This window comes from Cynocephalus volans, chromosome 8, assembly GCF_027409185.1.
Source record: "Cynocephalus volans isolate mCynVol1 chromosome 8, mCynVol1.pri, whole genome shotgun sequence".
NCBI classification, from domain to species: domain Eukaryota; kingdom Metazoa; phylum Chordata; class Mammalia; order Dermoptera; family Cynocephalidae; genus Cynocephalus; species Cynocephalus volans.
The window spans coordinates 7352040-7365164 of NC_084467.1; the positions used below are offsets into that span (position 1 = coordinate 7352040).

The following is a 13125-nucleotide window of genomic DNA, read 5'->3' on the forward strand; positions in this document are numbered from 1 at the left end:
GTGACCTGGGGCTGGGGGAGAGGGAACGGGGAATTAGTGCTTAATGGGGACAGAGTTTCAGTTTGGGAAGATAAAAAAGTTCTGGAAATGGACAGTGGGGGACCAAGGCTGCACAACCTTGTGAATGTGCTTAATAGCATTGAACCAACCATACACTTAAAAATGGTTGAAGGTTAGTGCAGTTGGTTAGAGCACAGTGTTGTAACACCTCCCCATACTGGCTAGCTGCAAAAAAAGCTTTTTAAAAAATAATGGTTGAGGGCCGAGCCCGTGGCGCACTTGGGAGAGTGCGGCGCTGGGAGCGCAGCAACGCTCCCGCCGCAGGTTCGGATCCTATATAGGAATGGCCGGTGCACTCACTGGCTGAGTGCTGGTCATGGAAAAGACAAAAAAAAAAAAAAAAAAAAAACAATGGTTGAAGGTAAATTTTATGTTACGTATATTTTATTACAATTATAAATTGCTATAGCTAGAATGTGTCCCCCAAATTTCATGTGTTGGGAACTTAATCTTCGAATTCATGTGCTTACACATTTGTATGTTGATTGGAAGTGGGGCCTATGGGAAGTTATTAAGATTAGATAAGGTCATCAGGGTGGGGCTCCATGATGGGACTGGTGGCTTCAAAAGAAGAAGAGAGATTGAGCTCTAGCTCTCTCATGGGGTAATGTCTTCCACCATGTTATTTTAATTCTTTTTGTTAATTTATTTTTTTGGCAGCTGGCCAGTATGGGGATCCAAACCCTTGACCTTGGTGTTACAATGCCACACTCTAAACCAACTGAGCTAACTAGCCAGCTCTGAGTTTCTCTGCCTTCTACCATGTGCAGCAAGAAAGCCCTCACCAGATAACAGCCCTCAAGCACTCTAAAAAAATAAGAAGCAGAAGAAGAAAAATAAATAAATAACACACACACACACACACACACACACACACACACACACAAATAAATAAATAAAAATAACAAACACAAAAAAGAGAAAAAACAAAAAGTAAATTACCCACTCTATGGTATTCTGTTATAGCAACAGAAAACAGACTAAGACATAAATAAATAAGAAAATAACTCACTTTTGTGTTTAAAAAGTTATTTATTATGTTTCATCTTGGATTTATAGGAGTTTTATGGTAAGGGGGCTTTTTGAGATCTCAAATCAGCCGTATTTCCAGAAGCAAAGGCTCTGGGACTGTATTAGTCAGGGTTCTCAGGAGAAACCAAACCCATAGGACATATATAGATATACACAAAGCAATGTATTATAAGGGATTGACTCATGGGCTAATGGAGGCTGACAAGTCCCACGATCTGCTGTCTGCAAGCTGGAGGTCCGGGAAAGCCAGTGGTGCATTTCCAGTCTTATCTCAAAGGCCTAGGAACCAGCGGAGCCAGTGGTGTAAGACCCAGTCCAAGTTCAAAGGCCCAACGTCTGAGGGCAGGAGCAGATGAACGTTCCAGCATAAGCAGGGAGCTAATTCACCCTTTTTCTGTCCTATTTGGGCCCTCAGCAGATTGGATGATATCCACATACATTGGTGAGGGAAATCTTTATTCAGTCTCCCAACTCAAATGCTGATCTCTTCCAGAAACACCCTCACAGACACACTCAGAAATAATGTTTTACCAGCTATCTGGGCATCCCTTAGCCCAAGCAGAAAGTCTGGTTTGGAATGTGTATGGGAAAACACCATTATAAACAGCATTGGATATGTGGTAAGAGAACATTTGTTGAAAATCTCTGTGGAAGAGATCACACAAGCATCCTCATGTACAATTAAGCTTGACTCAGTGAAACAAAGCACCGCAATGCAGAACTCACATAGATCTTGCCGAAGTTCTGGTTTGGAACGTGTGTGGGAAAATGCCCTTTATAAGCAGCATTGCATAGATGGTAAGAGAACATTCACTGAAAATCAGTCAAGTTGACACATAAAATTAACCATCACAGAAATCAGAGTGAAGAGCCTTGTAGGTGGCAGCCCTGTCACCATCTCCTCTGCAATCTTGTCAACATCGTTTGCTTCATAAGCCTGTGTCTCCCTAAGTGCGTGACTCAGCTGTGTCGCAAACTCATGAGACTTGAATGAGTCAAGTTTCAGCATGGGAACTAGGATGTACTCAGAACACAGGCTGCTGTGAGACGATCCCTGGAGGAAGGTAAAACCAACTCCTCAGGGTAAAAGCCCATGTCTACACACTCACAGCCTGCCTGGCCTGGTGCCAACCCTGCTTCTCCATCACCCACATCACCCCACTCATAGCTCACCAGGCTCAGCCTCGCGGCCCTCTTTCTTCCAGCTCTTCGCGTAGTCCAAGCTCGCCCCTACCTCAGGGCCTTTGCACCTACTGTTCCCACTGGCTGGAACAGTCTCCCCAGGCTCTATGAGTCTAGCTCCTTTGTGTACTCCATATCTCAGCTTAATGCCACTTCTGCAGAGAGGCCTTCCCTGACCACCCTCTCCAAAGGGAACAATAGATACAGCAATTATCCGTCACAGGGGATGATTTAAAGGACCACTTGTTTCCTTGTTTTGGAACAATTTGAATTTGAGCTCCATGAGGGGTAGGGACGGACCATTCTTACTCACACCCAAGACCCTGGTGCCCAGATATTGAGGAGGAATTCAGGTAGAAGTTGTGTATAAAATATATACATTATCAGACTTTTCGTGACTTCATTTCATGATGGTAACTAAGCCCCTAACTCTGATTCCAGGCCTAGCAAGCAAACTGTGAATGGCCATGTCTTTCTAATGGTGACTATCCAGTGGGAAGATGAGGCAGCCTGAGGGGGGCAGCAGGTATGGGGCAGGTGGGATAAGGAATCAATTGGCATGGTTTGTCAATGTTAAATTGCACCTGCCTATCTAAAACCCATCTGGAGGTGTCAGATAGGTGAATGCTCCAGAACATACCTCAGGGAAAGGGGGAAAGGGTGGAGCTGCAGATAGAAATTGGGAGTCATATGGATGCCACACAGATGGTTTGTAAAATCTTGGGACTACATGAGGTCACCTAGAGAGAGGGTACAGCTCTCAAGTCACTGCACTGGAAAACTGGGCAGTTTTTGAGCTGTAGGGACCACATTTTAAACCACTTTGTAAGCCACCCAGCATGCATCCTTCAATGGTGGGCATGAGGGCACCTCAGAAAGAGCAGGGAATTGGGAGTGTTAAGACAGGTCTTGTCTTATCTCTGCCCCTTTCCAGCTGTATAGCTCAACAAAGGCACCTTCTCGGAGACTCAGCTTCCCCATCTGTAAAATTGCTGGGAGTTACATGACCTACATTATTTATCAGCAATCAAACTGCATTTCTCCAGTGCCCTTAAGCACTGGTGTTGGGAATGAAGTGATCCTGTCCTGCAGGAGCCCACAGTTTAGTGGGAGGGGCCTGGAAGTGGAGCAATTGAGCTGTAAGGAAGGGGAGGGCTAAGTCCCAAGGAGGCAGGAGGGTCCACTTCTGACCCTGAGAGAGGCATGTGCTGGGGAGATCCTGAAAAACCTGGTGAAGTAAACATTTTAAGCACCATTTTACAAAAGAGGAAAATCAGGTTCAGAGATGCTAAGTAACTTGCTCAAGGTCACACAGCCTACAAGTGGCAAAGTGCTTAGTTACCATTAGCTTTGATGGTGTTGGTCACAGCTGGGGCAGGCAAAGCCCTCTGGTAAGGAGAACGCAGCGTATCTTCCTTCCCCACCCCAGCCTTCCTTCCTGTACCCTCTCTGGTAACAGATTTACAGCTCAGCAAAAAGGGTGCGGTCTTGACAGCTTAACCTGAATGTCAGAAGAAGAAAGCCAGGGGATGCACCCCACCTAGAGCCTCTGATCCAGTCCTGGGGGTTAGTTGGAGCACAGACTGGAGCCAAAATACACTGGTTCAAATCCTCCGTGCCTCATTTTGCAATCGGAGACAATAATGAAATAGTCTCCTATTCACGGTGTTGCTGTAACGATTAAGTCAATACAAGCTAAGCGCAGAGTGAGCCTTCTGTAAATGTTAGCTGGGATTCTCAATCCCTTTTGCACACCTGCCCCTTCCCTTGACTGGGCCCGGGGTGGCAGCACTGTGACTCTGCCCTACTCAGACTGTGGCCATGCCAGGTCTGCAACCGGAGCCAGCTCCCCTGGGAGGGCAGTGAGCATGGGATCATTTTTAGGACCTAATGAATTCTTCATACCTCCAGGGCTCGGTGGCTCTCTGAAGAGTGTCCTGATTCTCCCTCCTGGGGAGATCAGGCCCAGGAAGAAAGCCCATTGAAAAGTGACTTGTCAGAGCCTGAGGCTGCTCTACCACACCTGTAGTTTTAGTGACGCACACAGAAATCATGGCAGGTGACATCAGCAAGGCCTGCGCCCATCTGCATTGTCTACACTGAGTACGGTGGTGGGTACTCCCAGCTTTGCTCTTGTGTCCTTTGTTTGCCAACTACCTGTTGTCTTACAGGGACCCAGAGAGAGCTAGTATTTCTCAAAATTCCATCAGGTGCAACTCAGGTGAAGCTGCACCAAGGAAAAGAGCTGTTGCCCACTTTGCCCTGGCAACATCCCCAGTGCACTTCCTCCTCTATTCTGCTTACACAGGCAGGTTCCGGCGCAGAGTGAAAGGAAGACTCCAAGGACACCGTGGGCTCTGAAACCCAGCGTTCATCAGTGCTGGATCTGGGACGAGCACCTCTGCTCGAGGTCACCTGCACTGGCCCTGAACTTTTCAGTCATGACCAGTCCAGGCTAGGCCAGGAGAGCCCAGCGTGATCATGGGCAAGTCAAGCAAGCCATGCCCCTTGCCAGCCCACAGCTGTCACACGAGGTCATGTTTAAAAGAAAGTGAGCTGAGATGCTGGGTACCATTCAAGCTTTATTAAAGAAAGAAATCTGCCAGGCTGTGCTCAAAGTGGCAGGCAGCCCAGGGCTGTCCTGAAAAGGGGACAGCACCAGGCATGGGGGTGGTAGAGCTCATATAGGGCGCCAAGGGCTGGCTGATACCATCAAGGGGGGTCATTATGCTAATGTGGATAGGGGTAGAGAACTGCATCCTTGCAGAAGCAAAAGGGGTTTCTGTTTACGTCAGGAGGCTTCTCCTAAAGGGAAGGGCGGGGGAGGGGAGGAGGTGGACGGCACCATTTTGTACTTGGGCTTGTCTAAAGTGGTGCTGGTTATGTTGCAGATCTATTAACGTTAACACCAAATGCCCGGGTTAGAGGGGTCTCTGAGCCCCTCCCTCCTGACAACAGGAACTCTGCCCCCCACCTTTATAATGCTCCCCACCCCTTATATGTGAGCCTTCTCAAGGTCACCTCATAGGCTGCATGCTGTGGGGGCCACGGGGCCGCCCCCCCTTGCCCATTCCTCACACAACCATGTCACTTTTCCTCCTAAGTAAATGTGCAGCCAGTCCCCTTCCCTTGAGCCCCCCGACACCATGGTCTAGGCCGCCACCCTTTGCTAATTGGATGCTAATCTTCTGACAGCCAATTCGCCCTCCACACAGCACCCAGAAGCATCTTCAGAAGCCGTCCCAGGTCACACCAGCATCTTCCTGCCCTTCAGTGGCTTCCCATTGCCCTTGGGATCAAGTGCAAATTCCCAGGCCTCCTCTCCGCCACTCCCAGGCCCTTTGCTGCTTTTCCTCCCTGGACCACTCCCCCCAACCCCCCCAGCTTGGCTCATTCCCGACGTACAGGTGAGGATGCTGAGGCACTGCACGGAGAGATGGAATAACTTTGCAGTTTGGCAACGGAGTCCTGTGCTCATGCTTCTCAGAAGCTGAGACAAAGGAAGAATGGGAGGGAGGAAAGAGGGCTTTGTCTAACTGCAGTGCTGCCCAGCAGCCAGTCCAATTACAGGTGTCATTGATTCACACTGAGAGCCCACCGAGTTCCAAACATTATTTCAAATATGTCCGAAACACAAGTCAGGGCCTCTTAGACTTGAAGTTATACCAAAGTTGCCTTCCTTCTAAGAAACGCTCAGGGAAACTTGTGCGCAGGGACAAAGAGCTCAACGAGAGTTTGAATAAACAGGTTCCAGCCTGGTGGACACAAAGAGAGACTCGTGGGCAGTGACTTTTCCTTGCCAGAGCTGGAACAACACCAGCCTTTCTTTAATAAGAAAGCTTGGCTTGCAAAGTCTCATTAGGACCATAGTTGGAAACTTGGCTGAGGCTGGATGTGTTAAGGAGAAATGAAAAGAGGGAGCACAGGGGCCAGTTGAGCATTTGTCCTTTGCCCCCACCCCACCCTACCCCACCCTGCCTGCCCCAGTGTCCCTGGGCAGAAATAGGCCTTGCAGCTTCCTCTATTCTAACTGAGGCCTCCCAGAAGAGAAATCAGCCCTGACCCAGCCTCTGGCTCTGTACAAAACTGAAATGCTCCTTACAATTCGCTGTAAAGAAATGAAACCCCAAACTCTTGGGGGTAGGGAATTATTTTTTCAATAGCCGGCAGCTTTTGCAGAATACCAAGAATTAAAGAAACAATTAGAGGTTTGACAGAGCAGAAGAAACCAGGAACAGGTCAGCAAGAAGCCTCAGGCCTTTCAGAATTTGCATGGTTACAAAAACCCAAACAAGTTTCTCCTTCCCCACCCTACCAGGGACCCAGTGACACCTAAGCAGATCTCCCTGTATAACCGCCTGTGCACTTCCTCACCTCTAAACTTGACATGCTGTACATATATTTATATGCAGTGTGCCTTGCTTATCTTTATTACCAACTTGATTGAGATATAATTTACATACAATAAAATATGCCCATTTTAAGTGTAACTTTTATTTTTTTTAATTTTTAAAATTTATTTATTAATATTATATTTTTACGCTCTAAGATGTTGCGAAGCACTTGGGAGAGGGGGAAAGGGAAAGGGGAAGGGAAATAGGGTGGGAGGAGGAGGAAGGAGGGGGGTGTGGTTGAGGCTCGTGGCACCCCTCTCATTCTGGCAGAGGAGACCAGGGGGCTTCCAGGGGAAGCTTGGTCATTGCTGCGCTGGATGCAGATGTCAGTGGAGCATCGGTGAGACCCTCAGCCCCCTACCACCCCAGCTCTGGAGCAGTGGCCTGGTGGTCGTTGCTGGGCTGGGTGTGGTCATCAGGAGGGTGTGGCTGAGGCCCATGGCCCTCCCTGGCTTGGGAGCCCAGGTGGATTCCAGTCCTTCTAGGTTTTATAGGTATTCTTTGGTGGTGTTAGACCTTTACTAGTTAATATCAGACTTTGTCTCTGGTCTGTGGGTATTTTGTTTTTTCTTTCAGTTCTGTGTTGGATTATTTGCCGTTCCCACTACTTAAACTCTGCACTGGAACTAATTTGCTGTCCTTTGCTTACTTCTAAAATGGGGGAACTTCCTGTGGGGACCAGCACTTGAGCTCTGTGGTTGAGCTAAACTGCTGCTTTGCTGCTGATTCCCTGGGGAAGGCTTTTTGTGCAGCTCAGGTTTTAATGGTTCACCTTGTAAGTACTTTCAGGTCTTGTAAGGTCTGGTACACCTGGGTTGTGGGGAAACTCTGGTCTGGGCCTGAGTCTTTTCAGCAAACTCCACCCCCTACAGTTCTATATTCCTGACCAGTCGCCACTGAGTGGTCCTGTGCTGATTGGGGGGAGATCAGCTGTCCATGCTGTGCCCCAGTGTTCCCCTGGTGACCCATCTTCTCCACTGCCCAAGTTCCTAACACTTCCCATGGAATGGCTGTATGTTGGTTCCTTGTGATGACTCACTGGCCTCTAAGTGGCTCCTTGTTTTTGGTTGTCTGTGGCTCCTCATGCCTATGTGGGTCCATGGGAACCCTGTTAGAGGTCTTGCTGGCCTGGGGGCCACCAAGGCCCTCTTCTCCCCTGCCACCTCCAAGCAACTTCATACGAAGGGCACAGCTGTGACTTTTGCCAGCTCTTGCTCCATGCACTCACCAGGGCCAGGCTTTAAGCAGCCAGGGTTGAAATAATGGGAGCAATCCTTTCTTTCTCTCATCATGGCTTCTCCCACCTTCATGCACTCCATAGGTCTCTCCTCCTCTTCCCCTGAGCTCTAGCGGCCCGAGCTTGGCTTTTTAATTATTGTAAATTGGTTGGTTCAGGGGACAGAGTGACGCTGGGGACAATTTATTCTGCCATCTTGACCGGAAGCCCCTTAAGTGTATATACCTTAACTTTTAATGAGCTTGGTCCTCATTATATGTATACTCCCTGATTAGGATACAGAACAGTTTCATCACCCTAAGAAGTTTCCTCCGGCCTCTTTGCAGTTAATCCCCTTCCCATGCCAGGCATTCACTGATCTGCTTAGTCTCTATAGATTAGTTTTGCCTTTTCTAAGATTTCATATAAATGAAATTACATACTATTTTATGTTTGGTTTCTTTCTTTGTGTTTTGATGTTATCATAAATTGAATTTTAAAAATTTTCATATTCAAATGGTTTGCAGCTAGCTTAAAAGAAATTTTTTTTTTTTTTTTGTCACCGGCCATTCCTATATAGGATCCGAACCCGCGGCGGGAGCGTCGCTGCACTCCCAACGCCACACTCTCCCGAGTGCTCCACGGGCTCGGCCCAAAAAATTATTTTTTGTATACTGACTTTATTTCCTGTGACCTTGCTAAATTCATTAGTTCCAGTAGTCATTATATATTCCTTAGGATTTTCTGGTAAACAGTTACATCATCTGTGGCTACAGACAGTTTTACCCCTTCCTTTCTGATATTTATGCCTTTTATGTCTTTCTTATCTTGCTGCACTGACTAGGACGTCTAGTTCAACACAGAATAAGTGCTAAACGCAAACATCTTTGCTTGTTCCCATCTTAGGGGCAGGCAGTCAGTTATTTACCACTAAGTATGATGTTGCTGTAGGTTTGTTGTAGACACTTTTTATCAGATAGAGGAATTCTCTCCTGTTCCCAGTTTGCTGAGAGCTTTTTTCATCAAGGAGTAATGAGTCTTGTCAAATGCTTTTCAGTATCTATTGGCATGATTATCTGGTTTTTCTCCTTTATTCACTTAATATGCTGAATTATATTGATTGATTTTCAAATGTTAAGCAAACCTCTCATTCCTGGGACATACCTTATTTGGTCATGATATATTATCCTTTTTCTATATTGCTGGATTTGATTAATGTTTCATTAGGGGTTTTTATCAATTAGAATCTGTGCCATACCCCAGAACCTAGAACACTGCCTTAAACAGAGCAAATCACTGAAGCTCAAGCTTCATATAAAATGGCATAGTATCTGCATACTATGTATGTATGTATATCTACATGTAATCTTCAAATCATTTCTATTTTACTTATAATACCTAATGCAATGCAAATGCTATGTAAATAGTTGTTATACTTTATTGGTTTTCTATTTGTATTATTTTTTCTTTTAGTCCGTTTTGTGTTGCTATAACAGAAATACCTGAGACTGAGTAATTCATAAAGGAGAGGTTTATTTGGCTTACAATTCTGGGACAGCTGCATCTGGCACCACCCTCAGGTTGCTTCTTTTTTTTTTTTTTTTTAAAGATGACCAGTAAGGAGATCTTCACCCTTGACTTGGTGTTATCAGCACCACGCTCTCCCAAATGAGCCACGGGCCAGCTCTCAGGCTGCTTCTACTCATGGCAGAAAAGCGGCAGGCATCTGGTGGGTACAAGCAGATCACATGGCGAGAGAGGAAGCGAGAGAAAGAGGGAGGGGGAGAGGGAGGGAGGGAGGGAGGGGGAAAGAGAGAGAGAGAGAGAGAGAAGAGGTGCCAGGGTCCTTTAAACAATCAGCTCTCTCGGGAACTAATAGAGCGAGAACTCACTCACTACCCCTCCTCCCCCAGGGAGAGCATTAATCCATTCAGGAGGGATCCGCCCCCATGACTCAATCAGGTTCCAACACTGCCACATTGGAATCAGATTTCCACATGAGTTAAGGAGGGGACAACACATCCAAACTCCATCACTTTTTAATTGTATTGTTGTTTATTTATTTGGCAGCTGGCCAGTACAGACATCCGAATCCTTGACCTTGGTGTTACCAACTCCATGCTCTTATATTGTTCTTCTTTATTGATTTCCTTTTTTGAATATTTTTAATCCATGGTTGGTTGAATCTGCAGATACAGCACCCACGGATACAGAGGGTCGACTGTATGTGTTGAAAGAATGAACGAATCAGATAGCTTCCTCCATGTGGGATTGCTGGGTAAAAGGATGTGTATATTTCCACATTCTGACAGAAATTTACAGACTTCCCTGGGAAAACGTTGCCTCAGTCTTCACTCTCACCAACTCATATGCCAGGGAGTGAATGCTGGGGCAGCTCATGGTGTGGTAGCCACAGCCACAGTCCCTCCCCTGAGTGCTGGGGAACAGGAGAGAGAAGCCCTTGATTTCCCCAGGTGAGTACGGGGAGGCTTCAGAGAAGTCAATACCTGAGGTGGTGTCAGAGGAGGTCCAGAAGGAGTCTGGCCGGCAGAGGAAGGGGGCATCCTAGGCAGTGGAAAGAACACGTTCAAAGGCAAGACCCATCAGCCACTAACTAGCGATGTGGCCTTGAGCAAATCTATCCTGCTTATCCATGAAAAGAGAATGAAAACAGGGCTGCCAAACATTGTGAGTATCCAATGAGATATATACATGAAGAACCTTGAAAAAACTCTTAACATGAAAGCAACGTTACTGTTGACAAGGAGGTAGGGAAGTCTGTTTAAGTATCTAGCATAGCTCTAGACTGACGATCTTTGATAAGGAAGGCAGGTGTCTGGGTGCAACCTTGGAGTTAGGAGCCTGGGTCCCAGCCTCAAACACTTCTGTGAGAGAGGAGCCAGAGTAAAGGCTGTTTCCAAGGATGGCATCTCCTCGGATTCAGAGTCCTGCCCAGAGGGGAGCGGTTCCTTCCTAGTTAACAGCCTGGCAGTACTCTCCTCTGGCTCTGCTACTGCCTTGTAAATCATCTTCAGCTAAGACAAATACCGACTTCCTAAGCATCCAAAGCAAGAAATTTGGTAGATCCAGCAAGAGTGAAGAAACTCGCCCCCCCCCTTTTTACCCTTTACTTTCTTCTTCTTGCCTTATATCTCGAGCACTAGTACAGATTCCCTTCTTTCTATGCCTGGTAGCAATGGCTTTAATAGAGTAATCACTGTATTTGTATTTTGGATGACTGCTCCTAAGAGTTGTTTTTAAAGAGTCCCAGCAATTAAATGCAGATTGGCTTGCCAGCTGCTGTTTGCACACAATTCTCCCCCTACTTAAGCTCTCTTTGTGTTTACACACAGGACATTTAGCAGCTTGGTCAGGTGAAGGTACTGCCTTTAGCAGCTCTGGGAGACAGAAGACTGAGGGTTGGTATGCTCTGTATCCGGTGCTGCTGGAGGGGAATGGAAATAGGGTGGAACAGACTAAAGTGGTTAAGGGGTGGCTTGTGAGAACAGGAGAAGATTTTTGCTACAAAGTAGGTGAGAAACATGAAAACCTGAAACCCATAGCAGCAGAGGAGGGAACACAGAGAAGGGGATGAACTTGGGAGAATTTTAGGAGCTAGAAGTGCCAGGTGAGTGATGGGCTGCTGAGAGAGAGAGAGTCCAAGGCAACGGGACAGTTTCTGGCCTTGGTGCCTGTGCAGACGGTGGTGTCACCACCAGGACAGGAAATACACGAGGCAGAGCAGGTTTCGGGGTGGGTAAGAATGATGAGTTCAATTTGAGACATTTATTCACTAGTTCTTTGGGCATTACTATGCGGCCAGTACAAGGTCGTGAATAACCATGAACAAAATAAACAAGGTCCCTGCTCTCCTGAAGTTACATTCCAGGACAGGAAGGACAACTTAAACAGGTAAATCAACAGAGTAACTGCAAAAGCCTACTGCGAGGGAATTCGATGGAGCCATGTGATGGACTGTGCTGGAGGGTGGCCACGGGAGGTCTTCCCTGCAATTTGGGAGAGATAAAAAGATGCCAGTTTAACAGGGAGCAGTTTGGATATCTATGTCCGGGCTGGAGATGGTCAGAGAAGATAGGCCAAAAAGCATATTGCAAAACATATGCAGCACACAGTACTATTTACGGAAACATCAAAAGTACACACCATGATACTAGGGGTACACTGGGGCTTGTTTAGATCCCCTTAGCTGGGAGGTGAGTACAGAGGTGTGGGATCTCAGTGACATATAACTTGCATACCTTTTCGCACACGTATACATCACAAAGTAAGCAAAAATAAGACAAGGCCTAGGCCTCCTAGGATCCCCTAAGCCTGATTTCGCTGGCTCTGAGCGGGAACCAGACAGTCGCAACCAGTTTTTACTCCATCCTTTCTCTGGCCTAGGGCGGCCCCGCCCAGTCATCCGCTCGGAGCTGGCCCCGCCCACACCCGCCCGCCGGCCAATGGGCGCGCAGGTTCTGGGGCCACACACCCCCCTCGCGCCTCGCCCCGCCCCCGACCCGCGGCGCCGCGTGACGACAAGACCCGGCCCCCGCCACGTGACCGCCGGGTTCGGGGCGCAGAGGCTGGTGAGGCACCGGCGGCCACGCCGCGGAGGCCGCGGAGCGAGGGGAGCCGAACGTCTGGGCCCGCGCGCATGGAGGTGGCTCCGGCAGCAGCCTGAGGCCCTCGGGGCCAGCGAGACCTCACGCATCCCTCGAGCCTGCCCGCGCCACCCGGCGGCGCAGGCGCGGCCATGGCGACGGGCACCCAGCAGAAGGAGAACACGCTGCTTCACCTCTTCGCCGGCGGGTAAGCCTCCCGGGCCGAGCCCGCGCACCCCGCCGCCCCCGGGCCTGCGGACCCCCGCCCGGCCTCCTCCTCCGGGCGCGGCGCCGGCCTCCCGCGCCGGTTACCCGCCCTCCCCGGGCTGAAGCGCCGGCGCCCGGGAGGAAGAGGGGTCCCGGCGTCGGGGCTGCTGGGGAGGCCCGGGCCGGGGGGTCGGGCCTTTCCTCTGCCCCATCTCTCACCCCGACTGCATCCCCCGAGGTGCTCTTACCCCGCGCCGCTGCCGCCCGGCGTTCCCAGCCTTTCCTCGTTCTGAACAATTAGTGGCTGGTGTGAGTGTCACTCGGGGTGGTCCTGCCTGACCACTGTGGCTCGGGCCGGCATTTCCCCGAAGTGCAGCGTTTCAGAGCCCTGGGGAACCTCAGGGCAGCGCGTGAGGTAGCTCAGTCAGAG

At 48.7% G+C, this 13125-nt stretch overlaps 1 protein-coding gene across 1 annotated transcript in view; it reads left to right on the forward strand.

Moving 5' to 3' along the window:
• The first annotated feature begins 12443 nt into the window (after nucleotides 1-12443).
• SLC25A33 (solute carrier family 25 member 33) overlaps nucleotides 12444-13125 on the forward strand; it is a 29268-nt gene continuing 28586 nt past the window's right edge. Inside the window, exon 1 of the mRNA XM_063106096.1 lies at nucleotides 12444-12696. Within this exon, the coding sequence (XP_062962166.1) occupies nucleotides 12641-12696 (56 nt within the window). The 5' untranslated portion in view covers nucleotides 12444-12640. The remainder of the gene's footprint in view (nucleotides 12697-13125) is intronic.